Source organism: Ovis aries, chromosome 12, assembly GCF_016772045.2.
Source record: "Ovis aries strain OAR_USU_Benz2616 breed Rambouillet chromosome 12, ARS-UI_Ramb_v3.0, whole genome shotgun sequence".
NCBI lineage: Eukaryota > Metazoa > Chordata > Mammalia > Artiodactyla > Bovidae > Ovis > Ovis aries.
Window position 1 is genome coordinate 42,235,313 of NC_056065.1, and position 22,702 is coordinate 42,258,014.

General features: G+C 47.0%; 1 protein-coding gene across 1 annotated transcript in view; it reads right to left on the reverse strand.

Moving 5' to 3' along the window:
- Window positions 1-22,702, reverse strand: part of PEX14 (peroxisomal biogenesis factor 14) — a 141,633-nt gene that overhangs the window by 12,645 nt on the left and 106,286 nt on the right. Inside the window, exons 4-5 of the mRNA XM_004013728.6 lie at window positions 19,500-19,628; window positions 96-181 (exon numbers count right to left, since the gene is read on the reverse strand). Coding sequence (XP_004013777.1) covers window positions 96-181; window positions 19,500-19,628 — 215 coding nt within the window. The remainder of the gene's footprint in view (window positions 1-95; window positions 182-19,499; window positions 19,629-22,702) is intronic.

Genomic DNA, 22,702 nt, shown 5'->3' on the forward strand with positions numbered 1-22,702 from the left:
AGCATGTTCATCTGGGCACTCAGCCTCCACGTGCAGGCCCACTGCTGTCCCCATGCTCAGGGCAGCACCACAGGGGTGCGGGGAGGGCGGCTTACCTTGTAGAGCTGGTGAAAGCCAAACGCGATCCCTGCCATGATGATGGCCAAGGCGCTGTAGTCTCTCCACCGGGAGCCCGCAGGGCCTGGGGTCGGGAGAAAAGCTGGGGTCAGGAGGAAAGGCCTTGGGTCCCCTGGGGGCAGAGAGCGTGTGGACTCAGGCTCCTCTTCTCAGTCGGGGTGTGTCTCGTGCTGACATGGGGGGTGAGCGTCAGAATGGGGCTTGGCTGTCTCCCTCCTCCTCCTGGGCCTCCAGACTGTACTGTGCCTGCCGTGGGGTGCTGTCTCAGGGACTGAGGTGGGGGTAGGGGGAGAATGGCAGAGGCAATCTAAAGACTGGGGCACAGGCTCCACGCTCGAGGAATAAAGGAGCCAGTGAGGGTGCTGTAGCACCCGGGTTGTGCATGCGCACACGTTCACATGCCTCCTACATGAGCTGGGAGCCACCTGAGAGTTGGGGCCAGAGGCTGCGTCGCTGCCTATGCAGCTTTATGAAGTTCCGACAGTGCACACGATGTGTGCTGAGGGCACGGTGGGCAGTGGTGGCGAGACCGCTGTCCTGTTCTGTTCTGCTCTCACTCAAGGAGGCTGGGGAGAGGAGCAGCCCACACATGACTGAATGAGCTGATGCCAGAGAGGGATTGAGAACACAGACAGCACAAGGTAAGGCGGATGGCAGGGCCTCAGTGGAGGACGATGCTGAGACCTGTGGGGTCTTGGGGCACAGTGCTCCAGGCAGGGGACAAGGAAGTGCAAAGGCTGGGGTTGACCTGTGCTCAAGCAGATGGGGGAGCCCCTGGGCCTTCCCAAGTAGGGGGCATTGCCAGCCAAGAGAGGCCAGAGAGGAGATGGGAGGAGTGGTGAGGGGAAAGGTGGGAAAGGCTGGGCCCAGCAGAGAATGCACCCAAGGAATCCGGCTGTTGCTTCACAAGCAGTGGGGTCGCTGACAGCTCTGAATCAGGGAGTAATGTGGCTGGCTCTGTGCTTTGGGAGAATGACGTGGGGAGCACCGTGGACAGCTATGGGGGGTGGGGGCTGTGGAGGCGAGAAAGCAGGAAGAGACCACCACCAGGGCCACCAAAGGCAAGCGGGACAGGCCCAGGATGGAAGGTCTTGGGGATCCGGACATGGGCAGCTGGTCTACACACAGGAGTGGTCCCTTCAGCACAAAGCCCCTGCAACCCCTGAGTGAAATCCTAGCTCCAAAGTGGGGAGGAGAGTTTTCTACACCACAACCTCCCCATGAACTGCTCACGATATGTTTCAGGTCCATAATCTGATCTGACACCTGGGGACTCTGGGAGGCACACAGGAAAGCATGAGCTCCATCTGGAGTGTCCATTGGAGCAGCCACGTCCAGGCTGCCCAGTGGCCGTCTCTCAAGGGACCAGTCACAGGGTCGGGGGGAGGGGGGTGGCAAGGGCCCCTGTCTCCAGAACCGTCGGTGGTGCAGGACACCCGCAGTCTGTGGACTCAACCTCAGCACCAGGGAGCGTGACTGAAGGTATGCACCCAAGGCACATGTGCGTGACAAGGACCTGGGACTGGGAGGGGGGCCTGGGGGAGAAGGGGGAGGAAGAGCCACCGCACTCCCAGGAACCCACATGTGGCCAGGCCCGGCTGAAGGCTTTGTCTCCCCACAGCCCTGTGGCTCCAGCCATCCCCTCCCTCCCCTGGACCTGCAGGTACTGGCCACGTTCTGGCACTTCACAACTGAAGGAGAGCAGGAGACAGTGGTTCTGAAAGCCCCTGCTGGATGTGGGCACGTGGGGAGGAGGGGCTGCTGGCACCCAGTCTGACTGGGGAACCCAGGGGCAAAGACCTCCATGGGGATGAGGGAGAAGCTCCCTGCTCCCTGAGCTGCTCCGAAGGGCTCCCAGGAAATGGGAGACAGAGACGACAGTGATGGAGGAGGCTGGAAGAAGCTCTTCTTGCCCCACCCCCACCCACCACCCGCCTGTGGATTCCACTTGAGTTTCTCAATGTGGCCCAACCCCAAAGTCTCCTGCACAGACTGTAATCAATTCCCTTCTCTGGTTTACAGTTTCTGAATAGGAAACACATGCACATGGTCTGGGCTTCCCAGGTGGCTCAGTGGTAAACAATCCGCCTGCCAATGCCGGAGAAGCAAGAAACTCGGGTTCGATCCCTGGCTCGGGAAGAACCTCTTTTGGAGGAAAGGGCAACCCATTTCAGTATTCTTGCTGGAGAATTCCATGGACAGAGAAGTCTGGCGAGCTATAGTCCATGGGGTCGCACAGAGTCGGATACAACTAAACACGCATGCACATACGCATGCACGTGGTCTAAACATCACGCAGCACACGTCAGTCTACAGCAGACAGGCTTCCTCCACCACCACAAACCCCTGTGCTCATAGTGTCGTCTTTATCCAGCCAAGAATTCTTATGCAAATATGAGGCAACACATACAGGCAATATTTTCCTTCCTCTTTCCCCATCTCTCACTCTTCTTTTTGGCTAAAGCTGCATAATATTCCATTAAACAAACTCCCTACAGATGGGCGTTTAGATGATTTCTAGTCTCTTCCTGTTTCACACAAAGCTGCCATCAGTAAGCGTGTACACACAGCCTCTCACATCCATGTAAAAGGCCATCTGTAAATGTGAACTCCTGGCAGGATGGGTCAGAGGTACCAGCAGTTGTGAGACAGCCTGCCAAACTGTGCTCCCTGGGGTTTGAACCAGTTCATTCACAGCCACCCCAACATAATGGGTTAATCACACACATAGATTTCTGCTAATACTAAGGCAAAAAAAGAAAGAAAAAACCACTACTTCACTCTAGCTTTAATTTGCATTTATCTTATTATAAATGAGGAGTGAGCATCTTTTCATCTGCATCTCCATTTTGGTAACTGAATGCTCCCTACTTTTCTACTCCATTTCTTTATTAATTTCCTTCATCAATTCATGGAACCTTCTTATACAACAAGGAAATGAGCCCTTTGTCTGTGACAGAAGTTGTCAAAATTTTCCCTAGTATATTTTTCTTTTGACTCTGCTTCTGGTCTGCTTTTGTGGCATGCAGTGTTTTCCTGTTTACATAAACTTACCCATCTCCTCTTCTATGGACTCAGCAGTTTGGGTCATGGCGAGCCAGGACTCCCTCCTCCCCTCCAGGGTTGAGTAGTGACATTCAGGATCATGTCTACACACTGTCTCCAGAAGGGCGCCCTCCTGCTCTGACCTGCACAGAACACCCTCCTCTGATGTGGAGCAACTCAGATAAGCCACAGCTGTCGTGAAATGGAAAACTCTTGAGATCATCGAGGCAGACCTTTCACCGTGACCTTGAGAAGCTCCGAGTTCCATGCAGGCACCTCTCTCTTCCCAGCCTGCTCTGTTCTGAGTGTCTTGGTTCCAAAATCCAGTGCAAGCTCGTTTTTAGGAGGAAACAGTGAAGACAGAGTAACCGTGCCACTTCTCAAAAGAGTCACTGTTCCGTGGGGCTTCAATCCACCCCCAGAACATCCATCAGTGCTCCCCAAACCCCAGAGAATGTATTCCAAGTGGGCACATGTCTAGAACATTCTATCCCCAGTGATTTCTCAAATGCCCACTAAACATCTTATAAGAACACAGCTGCACCTGGGCTGAGCACTGGACCAGAACCCCAAGTTTGCAGCATCCTTCTTTCCTGCAAACACTCAGGGCATGCCTCTCATTATGGGTACTGGAACCCAGGCTGAGCAGACGCTGGTGGGTTAGGGGTCTGAGAATGAGGACCCCTCTTATAGCTGCTCCCCATTCTGCAGAGTGCGACCTCCTGGAGCACAGGAGACACCTGTGGCTCCCTGCCGGCCGCACCTTCACCCCCGCACTGCTCCTTGTTTCTGCCGTGCTCGCGTTAAGAACATTTTATTGCCCCCTGGTTTTCATTATTAATGAAAAGGGACCAGAATGATCTTTCCTAAAGTTCAGAGAGTCTATAAAGACAAGAAGCTGAAATGCCATTTTACTCGTTTTGGAGATGTGTGATACAATCCTGTCTTGTGGCAAAATGAAAAAAGAGGAAAACTAAAAAGGAGATAACTCTTCTTCCACTGCACATCTTTCAAAGGTACAGACCAGGGTAGGGAGAAGGCACGTAGCCTGATGCCACACTGGCCCACACCCACAGCCATAACCACCTGGAGCCCTCGTGCTGCCCACCCTGGGGCCAATCATTTCCAAGCCCAGTGTGAACCCCAGTGAGGGAGCCCAGGGGACCTGGGAGCTACATACAGCTTCTTGTCACTATGTTCCCAAATGTCCAGAAAATATAGTTAAGGGCAGAACACAAGGCCAGTTGCTCGTCTGCTCCAGCTCAGAAGTAAGGGAAGTGGAATGAACAAGCTCTTCCAACAGCTTCAGTGCCTCCAGACTGACACGATGCCCACCTACAAACAAGGCAGACCCTGGCCAAGCAGGCAGGGAGCTTCCACACCACCCACCAGATGGGTCTCCCAAAGGACAGCGTTCTCTTCATTCCAAGTGCAGGCCATTTGACTGAAGGTGGAGAGCTTTGCCGTATTTAAAGAACCCAGGGACAATGGTATTTTTACTATCACTCAGATTCTGTCTCCAGCATTCGCCCACCAGGCGAGACCTGCCAGCTTGCCCAAGAGGCCCAGGGCTTTACCAACACCTCGCAGGCTGGCCTCTGCCAGAGATGAAGATAGTCGATGGTGGCAGCATTTTTCATCCTGCACAACTGAGCATTTCCAGGACCACCTTCATGTCTGAGGCTGCAACAAGGTCAGAGGTTGAGCTCTTTGAAACTCAAAGCCTTCCTATCCTCCCGAAGATTCCATCAACTGGGCTGAACTCAGACAGTGTCCCCGGGGGCCGCCTGCCCAGAGGCTCAGGTTGTGGGTGAATCCATAGCATATGGCAGCTGGGTCAGGGGCAGGAGGGCTGCACCCCAAGGCTCCCTAACCCTTCACTGAATACCACCTAAGCCAACGTTACTCAGCTCCTTTAGCTGTATCTCAATCTACCAAGAGATTGTCACCTGCAGGCGAGAACAGACATCATCACATAAGAACATGTGCAGGGCAGGAATCACGCGCACAACACAGCAACGTTGAGCTTGAAACCACTGAGCCAGAGACCCACGGATACCACAGAAATCCCATGATCCAGTAAAGAGGCATCAACAAAAGAGAGCCAAAAGCTGTCATGAAGCTATCTTGCCGAGACAATCTGCATCCAGGGCTGCGCTGGCTGACAACATGGAGGCGCTATCCATCAAGTCTCTGGGGAGACTGGTGACCTGAGCACAGGGCTGGGCAGTGGCAGGCACTGGGCAAGTCTAGCTGTGGTCCCCAACCCCAACTCGTGGCTCACCAAGGCTGGAGCCATGACTATACAGTGGTGGATCTAGCTTCTTAAATCATCTCATCAGTTCTGCTCGCAAGGCACCCTGAAAATTAAATGATAAGACAGGCTCATCCACAGCGAGGTCCTGGAATAAAGCCAGTCTGCCAAATCAGTGCTTGTTACAGCCAAGGATTGGCAGGCTAAAGGCACAGGGAGACGGATGACCAGCTGAACGGCACCACAGGCTGAGCTGAGGACGGCTGGCAGCGGCCCGAAAGACAAACTGACCCAGAGCACAGCGACTGAAACAGAGCAGCTCGGCTCTGAGCAGAAGCACCTGGGCAGCCTGGAAGGCTGAGGGCACTACAGCAGCTCAAGAGCAGTCACACCTGGACACCCAAGGCCTGTCTCCGCATGAGCGTCCTGTGAAAGACGATCCTTCCCACTTCTCATGGGCTGCAACGCTATCAGCAGTGTCATCTTTAGGCAGGAAGGACACTGAGAGGCACATCCGCAACCTCACCCACAGATTTAAAAATACGAGTGCTAATTAAACGGGAAGAATTTAGAAGAGTCCAGAAACAGACTCATACTTGAACAGTAAACTGATTTTTGACAAAGACGCCAAGGTAGTTCTATGGGAAAAGAATAATCTTCACAACAATTGTGCTGGGACAACTGGATATCCATAGGAGGGGTAAAAATGAACCTTGACCCTTTCCTTACACCATACATAAAAGTTAACTCAAAACAGATCATGTACCTAAACCCAAAAGCAAAAACTATAGTGCTTCAGTAAGAAAACAGAAAAAATAGGAGAAGAGCTTCGCAACCTTGGGGTAGACAAAGATATCTTAAATACAAAAAGCATGAACCATAAAGAAAAAGAAAAAGATAAAATGGACATCATAAAAATGTTAAACTTTTGGGGACTTCCTTGGCATCAAGTGGTTCATACTCTGCATTTCTGCTGCAGGGGTTCGATCCCTGGTCTGAGAACTAAGATCCAGTATGCCACATGGTGTGGCCAAAAATTAAAAAAAAAAAAAAAAAAAAGAAAAATTAACTTTCGCTTTTCAAAAGGCCCTGTCAAGAATATATCTCTGTAGGCTGGAAGAAAACATTTGCAAAACATATATATGATCAAGGACCTGTAACTAAAATATACAAAGAGCTTTTGCAACTCAATAAAAAAGACAAACAAGGTGATTTTTTTTTTTTTAAAGACTGGGCAGTAGATTGGAATAGACACTTGACAAAAAAGACATGAATGGCCATTAAGCACATGACAATATGCCTGACATCATCAGTCATTAGAGAAACACAAAATTATAATGAGATTCTATTACCTAAATGTTAGAATGGTTAAACTTAAAAAACTGAGAATACCAAGTGTTGACAAGGATGTGGAACTACTGAAATTCTCACACCTTGCTGATGGGAATGGAGAATGGCACAACCACTTTGGAAAATAGTTTTAACAATATCGTACAAAGTTAAGCATACATCCAGCATGTGACTAAGGTGTTCCACCCCTAGGTATTTACTTAAAAGAAAGGAAATATCTGTGCACACACAGACTTCTTGCACGTGAATGTCATGGAAGCGTTATTCATATAGCCCTAAACGGGCAACAATCCAAACAGGCAGCAACAGTCAGTGGATACACAAGCTGTGAAACAACCATACAGCAGAGTCATAGGAGTCAGCAAACCCTGGCAAGCTCGCCAAGTCCCATGTCATTGTGCTTTTGTTCAGCTGTGAGTTCAGAACAGTTTTCATATTTTTAAAGGATGAGAGGGGAATGGTAGATGTGATAGAAAGGTGTAGCTCACAAAGCCTAAAGTATTAATTACCTAGATCAATCTTGAAAGTGTTATGTTACGACACAAACGACTGTGCTGTACAAGCCCATTTACATGAAATTTTAGTGTTTAGTTATAGTTTCACATGAAACGTAGTGTCGGTTACATGAGTTAATTGAGTTACGGTATGTACAACTCATCAAATGTACACTTGAAATGGATTAATTATACTGTGTATAAATTATACTTCAAGAAGCTGATTGGGAAAAAAAATTAAGAATCCAGAAACATAAGACTGCCGTATGACCAAGCACTCATACTCCTAGATGGTCACCCAGGGGGGATGAGAATGGACGTCCACACACATCCTCAGCATCATGAGTCCTGTAGCCGAAACTGGAAACAGCCTAAAGGCCCACCAACTGGTGAACTGAAGGACAAAATGTGGTCCAGCCGTACAATGGAATACTGTTTAGAAACAGGAAGGATGAAACAGTGCTACATACTATCACATGAAGAATCTCAAAAATATGCCAGCTGAAAGAAGGAAGGCACATACAAGGGATCGCCTTCTGTTTGATTTTGTTTACCTGACATGTTCAGCAAAGGTAAACTGAAAGTGGTGGAAAGTAGGTGAGTGGTCACCTGGGGCTGAAGGCGAGAGTAACAGTATATGGGCACAAAGGAGCTTATCTGGGGGATCAAAGTGTTCTGATATATATGGCTGATATATATTGCTTCGTGAAGTTCCTAAATCACAGAATTGGACACTTGAAATGGGAGTTTAATAATATGTAAAATATACCTCAACCACTTAGAAAATTTTAAGTAAGGCTATAAATGGACCAATGAATATATAAACAACTGCGTTTTGATAAAGGGATACATAACTCAACAGGGACAGGACAATGTTTTCAACCTCTGGTGGTGACACAACAGGATAGCCATCAGGAAAACATGAACCTTGACCTTCACATTACACACACACACAAATTAACTGAGAGTGAATCACAATCTCAACAGAAAAGCAAAAACAATGAAACTTCAAGAAGAATACACAGGAGAAAATCTTTCTAACCTTGGGGTAAGCAAAGGCTTCATAGCTAGGACACAAAAATCATGAATTGTTGGGGGAAGAAAAAAGATGAATGTCATCACATTTTAAATTGCTTGTTTTTCAAAAGGCAATGTAAAGCAAAAGCAAAAGAAAAATCTAGCCACAGACGGGGAGGAAATACTAACCATGCATATATCTGACAAAGAACTTGAATGCAGAATATACAGGAACTCTTCCAACCCAATAATAAGATAATTTAAAATGGATAAAGATTGGAACAGTCACTTGACAAAAAAAGATATGTAAATGGACAAGCACATAAAAAGATGCTCACGTTGTTAGTCCTCACAGAAATGTAAACTCAAACCACTATGAGTTTCCACTACATACACACGAAAAGTTGCTAAAATTAAAAAGACGGAAAATATCAACTGTTAGTGAGGATATGTGATAACTAGGGCCTGTACACTGCAGATGGGAATAAAAAACAGTACAACCACTCTGAAAAACAGTTTGGCAATTTCTTATAAAGTGAAACTTACACTTAACCTATGACCTAGTAATTCCACTCCCAGCATTTACACAAGAGAAACAAAAACATATGAAGACTTGTACACAAATGTTTAAAAGAGCTTTACTCCTAACAGCTCAACTCTGAAAACAGTCCAAAACCTGAAGTCCATCGATGGTAAATGGATACACAAACCACAGAGCGTCCTTACTATGGGACACGCCTCTGTGAGAAAGGAGGGAATTTCTGATCTGTTCAACAATCTAGATGGATCTCAAATACATGATGCTGAGCGAAAGAAATCAGACATGAGAGAGGACATAGATATGATTTTCTTCATACAAAACTAGAAAGAGGAGTCTAATGGGCAGCAACAGAAAGCAGACCAGGGGTTCCCTCGGAGTTAGGACAGGATGTGCTGCACGGGAACAGGTCATGGGGAATCGTCTGGGGTACCAGAAATGCTCCACAAAGTGATCATGACAGCCACAGGGAAGTGTACACTTGTCAAAACTCAAACTGTACAATGAAAATGGGTGCATTATTTTATGTAAAACATACCTCACTATGTGTGCTAAGTTGCTTCAGTTGTTACTGCATGGACCATCGTGTGTCAGGCTCCTCTGTCCATGGGATTCTCCACGTAAAAGTACTGGAGTGGGTTGCCATGCCCTGCTCTAGGGGATCTTCCTGACCCAGGGGTCAAACTCTTACGTCCTCTGCATTGGCAGGTGGATTCTTTACCACTAGCACCACCTGGGAAGCCCCATATCGCAATAAAGTTGTCTTTTAAAGTCTGTTCAGAAATTTTTTTTTTAAAGACCTGTTACTCAGTCACTCAGTTGTGTCCAACTCTTTGCAACCCCGCGGAAGGCCGCATGCCAGACTTCCCTGTCCTTCACCATCTCCCAGAGCTTGCTCAAACTCATGTCCATTGAGTCGGTGATGCCAACCGACCATCTAGTCCTCTGTCGTCCCCTTCTCCTGCCTTCAATCGTTCCCAGCATCATGGTCTTTTCCAATGAGTCAGTCCTTCGCATCAGGTGGACAAAGTATTGGAGCTTCAGCATCAGTCCTTCCAATGAATATTCAGGGTTGATTTCCTTAAGGATTGATCTTCTTGTAGACCAAGGGACTCTCAAGAGTCTCCTCCAACACCACAGCTCAAAAGCCACAATTCTTCGGCGATCAGCCTTCCTTATGGTCCAACTCTCACACCAATAAAAGACTACTGGAAAAACCACAGCTTTGACTATACAGACCTTTGTTGGCAAAGTAATGTCTCTGCTTTTTAATATACTAAGTTTGTCTTTGCTTTTCTCCCAAGGAGCAACCATCTAATTGCATGGCTGCAGTCATCACCTGCAGTGATTTTGGAGCCCCCCAAAATAAAGACTCTCACTGCTTCCATTGTTTTCTCATCTATTTGCCATGGAGTGATAGGACTGGATGACATGACCTTAGTTCTTTGAATGCTGAGTTTTAAGCCAGTTTTTTTCACTCTCCTCTTTCACCTTTATCAAGAGGCTCTTTAGTTCCTCTTCACCTTCCACCATGAGGATGTTGTTATTTGCCTATCTGAGGTTACTGATATTTCTTCCAGCAATCTTGATTCCAGTTTGTGCTTCATCCAGCCCAGCATTTTGTATTATGTACTCTGCATATAAGTTAAATAAGCAGGGTGACAATATACAGCCTTGACATACTCCTTTCCCAATTTGGAACCAGTCCATTGTTCCATGTTTGGTTCTAACTGTTGCTTCTTGACCTGCATACAGGTTTCTCAAGAGGCAGGTAAGGTGATCTGGTATTCCCAATTATTTAAGAATCTTCCACAGTTTGTTGTGATCCACACAAGCCAAAGGCTTTAATGTAGTCAATAAAGCAGAAGTAGATGTTTTTTTGGAATTCTCTTGCTTTTTCTATGATCCAGTGGATGTTGGCAATTTGATCTCTGGTTCCTCTGTCTTTTCCAAATCCAGCTTGTACATCTGGAAGTTCTCAGTTCATGTACTGTTGAAGCCAGGTTTGGAGGATTTTGAGCATTACTCTGGTAGCATGTGAGATGAGTGCAATTGTGCAGTAGTTTGAACATTCTTTGGCATTGCCCGTCTTTGGGACTGGAATGAAAACTGACGTTTTCCAGGCCTGTGGCCACTGCTGAGTTTTCCAAATTTGCTGGCATATTGAGTGCAGCACTTTAACAGCATCATCTTTTAGGATTTGAAATAGCTCAGCTGGAATTTCATCACCTCCACTAGCTTTGTTCGTAGTAAAGCTTCCTAAGGCCCACATGTTTTCGCACTCCAGGATGTCTGACTCTAGGTGGGTAGCCAAACCATTGTGGTTATACAAGTAAATAAGATTTTTTTTGTATAGTTCTTCTGTGTATTCTTGTCAACTCTTCTTAATACAGTCTGCTTTGTTAGGTCCACACTGCTTCAGTCCTTTACTGTGCTCATCTTTGCATGAAATGGTCCCTTGGTATCTCTAATTTTCTCGAAGAGATCTCTAGTCTTTCTCATTCTATTGTTTTCCTGTATTTCTTTGCATTGATCACTTAGGAAGGCATTTTATCTCTCTTTGCTATTCTTTGGAACTCTGCATTCAGATGGATATATCTTTCCTTTTCTCCCGTATCTTTAGCTTCTTTTCTTTTCTCTGCTATTTGTAAGGCCTCCTCAGAGAACCATTTTGCCTTTCTTTTTCTTGGGGATGGTTTTGATTACTGCCTTCTGTACAATGTTACAAACCTCTGTCCATAGTTCTTCAGGCATTCTATCAGATCTAATCCCTTGAATCTGTCTGTCACTTCCACTGTATAACGCAAGGAATTTGATTTAGGTCACCTGAATGGCCTAATGCTTTTCCCTGCTGCTGCTGCTAAGTCCCTTCAGTCGTGTCCGACTCTGTGCGACCCCATAGATGGCCCACCAGGCTCCGCTGTCCCTGGGATTCTCCAGGCAAGAACACTGGAGTAGGTTGCCATTCCCCTCTCCAATGCATCAAAGTGAACAGTGAAAGTGAAGTAGCTCAGTCGTGTCCGACTCTTTGTGACCCCATGGACTGCAGCCTACCAGGCTCCTCCATGGTTTTAAAAATCCCATGTCCATGGGATTTTCCAGGCAAGAGTACTGAAGTGGGGTGCCACTGCCTTCTCCGAATGGTTTCCCCTACTTTCTTCAATTTAAGTCTGAATTCTGCAATAAGGATTTCATGATCTGAGCCACAGTCAACTCCTGGTCTCTTTTTTGCTGACTGTATAGAGCTTCTCCATCTTCAGCTGCAAAGAATATAATCAACCTGATTTCATATTGACCATCTGGTGACATCCATGAGTAGAGCTGTCTCATATTGTTGGAAGAGGGTGTTTGCTTTTTAAAACAGAAAACTAAAGGAAGTCAGCAGTGACTGAACAATACCCAGCAGGGTGGGCTCTAAGTTCTCTCTCTGCTCAGTGAAGCAGCTGACATCAAAGGAAGAAGCAAGAGGTGAGAGTTCTAAATCAACTTTTTTAATGCACCCTGTATATTTGACACATATAAAAGACTACAATATTTAGATAAGTTATGAAACATGATAGTAAGATTAGCAATCCTAAACCCACCTACTTAACCAGTTAAAACTTTCCAAACACCACAGAAATTAGCCACATCTTCTCCACTCAGAAGTAACCATTATCCTGAACTTAGTATTGATTCCAACTCAACCTTTCTAAGGAGAAGGCAATGGCACCCCACTCTAGTACTCTTGCCTGGAAAATCCCATGGACGGAGGAGCCTGGTGGACTGCAGTCCATGGGGTCGCTAAGAGTCAGACACGACTGAGCGACTTCACTTTCACTTTTCACTCATGCACTGGAGAAGGAAATGGCAACCCACTCCAGTGTTCTTGCCTGGAGAATCCCAGGGACGGGGGAGCCTGGTGGGTCCCCATCTATGGGGTCGCACAGAGTCGGACACGACTGAAGTGACTTAGCAGCAACAGCAGCAACCTTTCTATGGGATATGAACACTGAGAACACGCCCAGCAGGATAAGGACTGCGTTTCTCAGACTTCATGCAGAAAGGCATGGCTGCAAGGCGGACTTCCAGCCACTGGGGACCAGACGGAAGGTATGTGGGTGACTTCCAGGAAGTGTCCTTAGAAGGTGACTTGCCCTTTTCCTTCCTTCTCCCCATTCTTGTTGTTGGAGAGCAGAGGGGACAGCTGGTGCTGCAGCAGTCACACTGGAGTACAAGCTGCATGACTGCCAGGTGTGAGCAATGCCAGGGTCCCTGAGGACCACTGAGCCAACGCAGCAGCCTTGACTGCCTATGTTTACTTAGAGAAAGAGGCTTTTGTTTTGTTCAAACCACTCTTATTCGTTGCAGAATCTTATACAACTAACACAGGCTGCACTGTTAGCACAGCCATGATCCTCGCTACCTCCAGCACCAAACACTCTGCCAGTGGTCTAAGAAATCTAAGGAGAGGATTTCTCCACTCGATAGTTTAAGGTTTTCAATAACCACACGTGGTGTTTCCTCAGCACCCACAAGGCACCACACCAAGCACAACACAAAGCAAGGAAAACAGACAGGTGCTGGCCCTTGAGGAGCTGCTATTCTCAACCAGTCACAGGGACAAAAGAAGAAAAACAGTTTCCTCACAATCAGAGAAACGCTTCCTCTATCAGCAAACCAGTAACTTTTCTGTCGTATAGAAGGTGAAATCTGTGTGCTAAACTGACAGAGACATGGACGAGGGAGAAACAGAGTCCTGCCCTTTTATTTCTGGGTGGGAACAGGGAGGCTGTCCATAGTGCCTCCATTTACAGTCTCTGCTAGATCCACTCCCACCGCCCCCATCCCCACTTCTGAGTGCCTCCCGGGACCTGTCTCCTCCGTAAGGCCCGGCCTGAGACCAGCACCTGGGGGTTTCCTTTGTTCTTAAATCCCGAAAGCTCTTACCATTCACACCATACAAGATGGCATGGGTTAGCAATGCCTGTCCTCTACTTCCGCAGCTATTGGCCCGGAGGACGCAGGAAGCCTCAATGACTGGCTACCTGGGCAGCACACCCGGCCCCCCACCTTAAGTTGAGGGCATCACCTGGCACTTTTCAATTCTCAAGCACATGTCCACCACCATTTATTCATTTAACAAGTGTTTCTAGAACACCTGCTAAGTCAGAGCCTCGGGCCATAGATTAAAAACAAAAAGAAAACCCTCTGAACACAAGGAACTCACAGCTTAATCAGGAGTGAGGAAACGTTTCAGGGCCATGTGGTGGCAAGTAGGGGACTGACAGAGGCAAGGGGCGCCCCATGCCTAGTCAGGATGGAGGCATTTGAAAGGGAGTTACACCTGCCCCATTCAGCACAACCCAAGGGTGTCTTCTCTAATTCCCCATGCAGCACCTGCTCAGATGGTATACATGATTTTAATATCAGTCTAAGAATTATATGGTCAAAAGGGTAACACAGCCTCATGAATAATTAGATGGTGGATTTCCAAGTACGAAGTCCGTGTGATTTTGACTGTCCTCCGTCAGGGTGATGACCCAGCTGTCACCTTCTTCTTGAGTCGTCTCTTCTGATACTCCCATCCCATGGTGCAGCCACTCTGACCATCACATGGGTTCACGTCCACGTGGCTTCGCTTTAGGTTGGACGCTCGGGTCCATCCCGTCTAGTCAGGGCAGCCATCCATGCCCCAGGTCCAGTTAGGCCCCTCCCACTCTCTGAAGAGCCCTTCACCTTGTCCATCCCACCAGCCTCCCCTGGGCTGGCCTCACAGCTCTGCTGTGTTCCCCTAACTGCCTTTCCTACTGGACACAAGGGCTAGAGGGAGTGACCAGCCAGGCCTCAATCGTCCCATCCCCAGGGTCCCACACAACACCTGGCACACAGCAGGCATTTGACAGTAAATGCTCGCTCAGGGACCCAGGACAATCAAGGCTAAGTTTCTGTTACTAAACAGGCCAGCGGGAAAACAGACTGAGGAAGAACACACTTTCTCTCTCAGGAGTCCTAATGAAATGTCAAAGCCTTCACCAACCTCAGACATTTACATCCTATTTTAAGAAGATACAACTGAAGCTGTAGGGCAGTCTTTAAAAAGCCTAAACTGTTTATCAAAGACAGCAGGTGGGGGGTGGAGGATACTTAAGCCTAAGAGAAATTATTATCGTATAAAATTTACACTGATTGTGCCTGTATCTCAAAGCTACCTTGATTCTTGTCTCTTTGGGAGGAAAGAAGAAAAGTCTGCTTAGAATGAATGAATCAATCAGGCGTTTATCAGGACTTAACCTTTGGGATGCTGTTAGGCTCTGCACAGACACATACACTGACTCCTGCTTTGAAGCTGAACAAAAAGAAACCAAACTGAGAAGAGAGAATGTTAGTGTTCCCCTCGCATCCTGATCTCACTTCTCCGGAGCACATCCCGACTTCCTTTCAAGCCCTGACAACACTGGCTTATTCTCACACCAGGTGACACCAAGCTTCCCCTCAGTGTCAGCCTCCCACCACTTCCACAAAGCCTTCTCCGACTTCTCGAGCCCACATTAATTTTTCTCTTTTCTGTATTCCTGTGGAGTTTCTTGTCTGTATAATTAATTTTGGCATTAAATCACAATGTCTTATATTATTATCTTTTTCTTAAGAGTTTATCTTATCTCTCTCAGAGAGCCTGTAAGAATCTTAAAGATCACGTTTTTAATCTCTCATGACACTGTACTGAGCTTACAGTTGTTGCTGCTGTTTAGTCCCTCAGTCATGTCCGACTCTACCAGATGCCTCTGTCCATGGGGTTTCCCAGGCAAGAATACTGGAGTGGGTTGCCATTTCCTTCTCCAGGGGATCTTCCCCAGCTGGGGTCAAACCTGTGTCTCCTGCACTGCAGGCAGATACTTTACCGCTGAGCCACTGGGGAAGCGCTTCTCGTCTGTGATCTACTGTAAATCTTTCTCCGTTCAGTTCAGTTCAGTCGCTCAGTTGTGTCCGACTCTTTGTGACCCCATGAATTGCAGCACACCAGGCCTCCCTGTCCATCACCATCTCCCAGAGTTCACTCAGACTCACGTTCATCAAGTCCGTGATGCCATCCAGCCATCTCATCCTCTGTCATCCCCTTCTCCTCCTGCCCCCAATCCCTCCCAGCATCAGAGTCTTTTCCAATGAGTCAACTCTTCACATGAGGTGGCCAAAGTACTGGAGTTTCAGCTTTAGCATCATTCCTTCCAATGAACACCCAGGACTAATCTCCTTTAGGATGGACTGGCTGGATCTCCTTGCAGTCCAAGGGACTCTCAGGAGTCTTCTCCAACACCACAGTTCAAAAGCATCAATTCTTCGGCGCTCAGCTTTCTTCACAGTCCAACTCTCACATCCATACACGACCACTGGAAAAACCATAGCCTTGACTAGATGGACCTTAGTCGGCAAAGTAATGTCTCTGCTTTTCAATATGCTATCTAGGCTGGTCATAACTTTCTTTCCCAGGAGTAAGCGTCTTTTAATTTCATGGCTGCAGTCACCATCTGCAGTGATTTTGGAGCCCCCCAAAATAAAGTTTGACACTGTTACCACTGTTTCCCCATCAATTTCCCATGAAGTGATGTAAATCTTTCTACTTGTGCTCAGAACCAACTCCATATTCTTTTCCAACCTTCCCAGGAAACATATACTATTATTTCATTTTCCTTGTATAGTCAAACTATCCCCCTCTCAAATAGTCTCCCAATGTCTTTTAAATACACTCAAGAGTCTCACCATAGGTGCTTCATAAACACTGGAGACCTGAACTGGTCCCAATCTGGTCTCCATGTTCTCTTTGCTGATATTGGCATTTGCTAACACCTCAAAGTCAACCACAGATATCAAAAGAGGAACTGAGTGGGAAACTTGCCACCAAGCAGGAGGGTGGGCAAGAGGTGACGATCTGTGAGCACTGGGCTCCCAGGGGTGGTCTTGGAAAAACCACCCTCCCCCAGACGTGAGCGTTTTGGGGCTGAGCCCAGAAAATCCTATTTTCTAGGCTTGGGCTCAAAGATGGAATGTCCTTAAAAAGCCAAGAAATGGGAAGGAAAGGCTGCTCAAGCTCCAGATGTAAAATCGGCAGGAACACACATGAATGGAGAGCATAAATCCCTCCCAGGACTCAGACAATGCCTCGGTGATAAGCATGCAGACTGCACACCTAGTTCAGCAACTCCCCTGAGTTTGCTTGTAATTAAGGGGGTTAGAAAGGTAAAAAAAATATATAAACCCAATTAATCATTTAAATATTTAAAGTCAGATTTTTTTCCTGACTCCAGGATTAGTATATTTCATAACGCCAACAGCAGACAGCCTGGGTTTTTACTGGGGTTCATTTTAGAGCATGTTTAAACTAGTCAGATTGAGTGATGCTTCCAGCAACTAATCGCATGTCAAATAAAAGATATTTTATGTAATAAATTACCGCTACAAGTAATTCAAATGTCATTTATCAGTTTTATTATCAGTCAGGCAAAGTCTTGTTTCTCTATATTAATCAAAATCAAGCTTTTTTTTTTTTTTTTTGGAGCAGTTTTGACACCTCTTGGCAAAAGTACAGAAGTGGAGAGGGAGAGTCACCCCCGAGCTGAGAGGAGCAGGGTAACGGTACAAGAAGAGTGAAGCTCGACACTGACAACTAAAAACTCCAGGTATTTAAAATTACCATTACCATTGTTTTTATACTAGTGTCAAAGTAGGAAGGAGTCTGTCTCTAAGAAGATGTATTTTATTTTTAGGGCTGGGAGACTCTTAAAAATACTCCTACCTAAATACCTAAATGGAACAATGCTTTTTCTCAGAGAGATCTGGGCAGGAGAGTGACTGAAATGACTGAATGGCAACCCCCACCCCCATTCTTCTGGCCCTCTCAGAGAGGCGATCATTTTAACCCTTTGTGCCCACTGAAAGTAGGCAAACGTATGATGTTTTAGGCCAATGCTGTGACTCACAGAATAATCTGTTCCGAGCAAGAAGTTACCAAGTAGCCAGGAGACCGGCTCGGTATTAAGTCACGAAGGGAACAGCTGGAACAGAACAGATGTGCATCTTAGAGAATTCTGCACCCCAGCTGCCACTACCCATCCTCAACGAATCCCACCAAACCCTGGGCCCAGGGACACAACTGGAGAAAAAGTGCAGAGATTCAGCCTTTGATTTAAAAGAAACACGGAGTGTGTGTAGTGACCCAAGGCAACACAATGGATCAAGAATGTTAGCCAGGAAGAATGGAGTCCCAAGCTGGTGAGTGCACCCCACTGGCTCGGAGGCCCCGGGACAAGGCTCGGCACCTGCACTGGCTCTCTGGTCTGAGCGGGACCAGGCGACCAAAGATGAGACCAACTGGAGTTCCTGGCACCTGGCCTCACTGCCCAGCCTTATCCAGGGATCAAAGGAAAGGCAACGTCTAAATGAGACCTGTAAAACACAAAGCGGATTCTAACCCGCTGCCTGGCCCCTGTCCTGTCTATACGGATGACTGCACCTTCCTGTCTATGGGAAAGACGGCAAAGTGGGGCCCAGAAGGTGGTTCCAGGTCATGTGGTGGGGGTCAAAACGAGTCTGGCATTTGAAATTGTGCATTTTAAAATTGGATATCTAACACTTTCAAAGCATGTTTTGAAAAAATTAAAACTTCTGAGATAGAAAATTATTGAAGAGGCATTTTGAGAGACAGCAAATCCAAGGCTGAGGTCTTCACACAAAACTGAGCAATTTTCCATTGATTTGGAGTCAATTTTAACCTTTTTAGATTTTTCATAAGTGACTTAAAGATGGGGTTCTGCCTCTATTTTGGAAGCGTACATTTATTACTGGCTTAAAGAATCTTTATTCCTAAAAACATTTTTCATTTAACAACAACAAAGACCTCTCATGGGTCATGTTCTCATGTAACAGTTAAAAGTTGCATTCAAAAAGGACCTTCACATTTAATCTGAAATTCTCTCACAGACTGCCACTATATAAATACATGTGGTATAGCCAGGACAAGGAAGGAAGGAAGGAAGAAGAGGGGTGGGGTGGGGAGGGCTAGCTTAAACCTACTAATATTAACTTTAAAAGATAAAACTAGGAGACAAATTATTTCAGTGACCAAACAAGAATGTATCCATGAATTAGATGTTTATGTTCTTATTAGCAAAACAGTAACATGGGCTTCCCTAGTGGCTGAGATGGTAAAGAATCTGCCTGCAATGCAGGAGACCAGGGTTCGATCCCTGTGTCCAGAAGACTCCCTGGAGAAGGCAATGGCAACCAATTCCAGTATTTTTGCCTGGAAAATCCCATAGACAGAGGAGCCTGGTGAGCTACAGCCCATGGGGTCAAAAAAAAGTCAGACACTATTGAACAACTAACACTTCAACATGCAAAATGAACTAATATAAGAAAATGAAAACAGAACCAATAAATACTTTTACAGATTCTTGCTCAAAACCAAAATACTTGAAACAAAACAAGAAACTCATTTATTCTTGTCTCTTGTGTCTTAAACCTTTGTCACATGCTTAAAAGTTTATCTAAAAGAGGACTGGGTGTGTCACACTCTAGAAAAACCCAAGAGCCATCTCTTACGCCCAGTCTCCCCTGGCTTGCTGAGTCTGATAGACGTGAAGCACTACTCTTTGGCCAGAGTTCTGAATCCCAGTCAAGGTTAAAGCAGGAGCTTGAGTAGGTGACTTACTGTATGGCTGCGAAATGAGGTGAGGGGGCTGGACAGGAACCACCTGTGTGGCTGGGCCCAAGGACGCAGGCTCATCGGCAGCCGTGCCTGACTGCTGGAAAGCCAAATCGATCTCTTCATCTGTCAGCCCTGGGGGAGAAGAGGACATAATTGCAGGTGAGTGCCTTTTGCCACTGTCCATGGCTGCAACAAAATCTTCATTTGAGAAAAGACCTTGGAGTCACAGGACGCCTAGCATCCTGTTAAGTTGCTTCCCCGATTTCGGATTCTCCGAAACCTCTCTCGGCTGCAATTTAACCTTAAGCGACAGAATATTAGCCTCAACACTGCTTCCAAATGTGGCTCATTCAATTTCCTTAATTTATCCTTGAGTTTATTGCTGCTTTTGAAGTCGCTCCGTACTGCAATTCTCCATTCTTCCCCCGAAAACAGATACCATCAACTGCAAATGTGGCTCATTTTAATCTGTAATGGTGTTAAAAAAAGAGGGGAAAAAACTAACAATAATGCATGAAAACAGACAGGGAAACAAAAAACTAATTATTGGGTGAGACGACTAATTAGTCTAGATCGTTTCTGAAGACGGGAATAATTTGCTTTATTTTATGACAAATGCAGAAATAAAAAGAAAAATCAGGACTGACTGTGATTAGTATGAATGGGATATAGAATGTAAAGAAGAAAATAAAACAAGAAAACAGATCAAAACAAGGCCAGGCCCAAACTTTCAGATGATTATTACTCTAGCCTATCACAGGCTGCCTATATCGCCTTTGGCTAGTTTTTCTTTTTCCTTAAAAAAAAAAAAATCCTCCCAACACTCTACACCACAGTGCACTTGGGACATGAGGAAATAGCACGGCGCCATCTGCAGTGGCTATGACACGTGGGAGGATTTGCCCATGGAAGAATAAGAGGCAATTGAAAAACCCATGAAGACCACATGTCCAGTGGGCACACAGCTAGGATATTTCAACAGGTCGGAGGCAGACGGGGGATGCTGGCTCTCGGGGAAGAGACGAGGGCCCCAACCGATTGATCGAAAGCTTCAGGATGGTCAAGAGCGGCACACAGGTGTGAGATTGTTCCACAGGGCAGCCAGGGAAGCGATCCTGCACACAGAGGTACTCCAGGCGCCAACAGTGGGAGAAGCAGGTGGGAGGCCACTGCTAGTCTGCAAAGCACTCTGGCTGTTTTGGGAATGCCGGCATCCAGCCCAGCCGCCACACAGAGCTTTTAAACTCGAGCTGATAGTGCGTCCACATCTGCTCAGCAGTTCCCCATTAGAGGCCCTCAGCATGGTCTATCTGCCCCTGGGGGTAGATGAAGTACAAGGAGGTTCTAAGGATCAGCATCTTCCAAAGTGTGAGGCCTCGCGCTCTGTGCCAAGGGGCTAATAGCTGGAGCATATTAATGCTCAAGCGCTGCCCAAGCTTAGCGCTGCCCTGCACCATGCTGGCAAGTGAGCTGGCTGCCGCTGCCCCTCAAACTCCTCACGCCCCACCACAAGTGGTCAAAAGAGAATACCTGGACGACTCTAAATTGCCCTGGGCCTTCTCTCTGCACTGAGCACTTGAGGTTCCTCCCCATTTAACACTGCGTCTCCTGTCCTCTTTACCCTGGCACACCAGCCAGTATGGGCAAGGCCACTCCTCCACGGTGTCTCAGTTCTGCTGGGTCCCCCAAGTAAGTGCAGCATCCTCTCAATAGGCTGACATCAGGGGCAGAAGAGAGGCTGGCAGGGGGCAAAGGAACCATTCACCGGCGCTTATTGTTGTTCAGTCACTCAGTTGTGTCTGACTCTTTGCAACCCCATAGACTGTATGTAGCCTGCCAGGCTCCACGGGCTCCTCTGCCCATGGAATTTTCCAGGCAAGAATGCTGGAGTGGGTTGTCATTCCCTTCTCCAGGGGCTCTTTCAGACCCAGGGATCAAACCTGGGTCTTCTGCATTAAGGACAGATTCTTTACTGTCTGAGCCACCAGGGAAGGCCATGGCGCCCTCAAATACAAGAGTTAAATTTGAGTATGTGGGGCCAGGCGGGGGACGTTCCTCCTCCCTAAGGCCCCAGTTTGTTGCAAAAAGTCTGTTTTTCTGTGTGGCGGTCTCCCAAGGACAGGGGCAGGGCAGATAGACGAGCTGGGCAAACAGAGAACATGCTTCCCCAAGCGAGCACCTCCTGGGCTCCAGCCCAGGTGCTGACTGCCCGTCTGTCCTTCCAGCTAGTAGGGGTGCCCCATTCCGAGTTCTAGTAGGAAGGGCATGGCTTCACTCCCATCATCAATGGTTTCACCCCCATTATCAGCCACGAGAGGAGACAGGGCGCCTGCGGCATCAGCACGAGTGGCTGGTCACTGGCTCACAACGGGACTTTATAAACCTGGTGGTTCGCGAGCCCTGTCAGTCGCTGGCTGCAAATGAGGGTAATTCTCCCAAAAGGAGCATTCGGTTGCATTCTCATTTTCCCTTTCGGCTCTTTCAAATATAAACAAGTACGATAATGTTTAGCACTGGGGAAATATACGGCTGTGCTGTGGTGCTGGGAGCTGGGGCCGGTTAAAGGGACAGGACTCCCTGCCAGTGGTCCTGCCCTCTGGCCTGGAGCTCTGACGAAGCCTATTTTCCTAATAAAACGCGTTCCCTGCATTATTGCAGCCAAGCCCACAAGAGTGGCCACGGCTTAAAGGGCATCAGCACTTCCTTCCAAGCTCTTGTTTCAGAGATACCTTATCATGTGATGCATCACATTTACATTGGCTGGAGTTCTGATATCCCCAGTTCTCCAGAGAAACAGGATTTTGAGTTAAGTTACAGAAAATGAATTATTTTTCTTCTTCTTCGTTTTTTTTTTTTTTTAAAGAGAAGCATTTTGACAATCTCAATGAACAATATAATTTCAGAGCTGGGCCATCATACGAACCATCGACCTTATTTGACAGATTTAAAAAACAAAAACAAAGGAACTGAGGCTGAAGGAGGGTGAAAACTATGCCTCGAATCCTAGTAGTAAAAGCCTGGTTATGGCAGATGAAACCCCAGGCTCTCCGTCCCCAGCCTGGTGACTTCCCACGATGGCACAGAGTTATAGCACATCAAAAGGCAGACTCCAAAATGATGCCTGAAGCCTTCAATCTTGTTAAACTATGAGGACTGACCTATCTTCCCCCACTCCCCTCACCAGTAGTCACTAAGTTGTGCCCAAC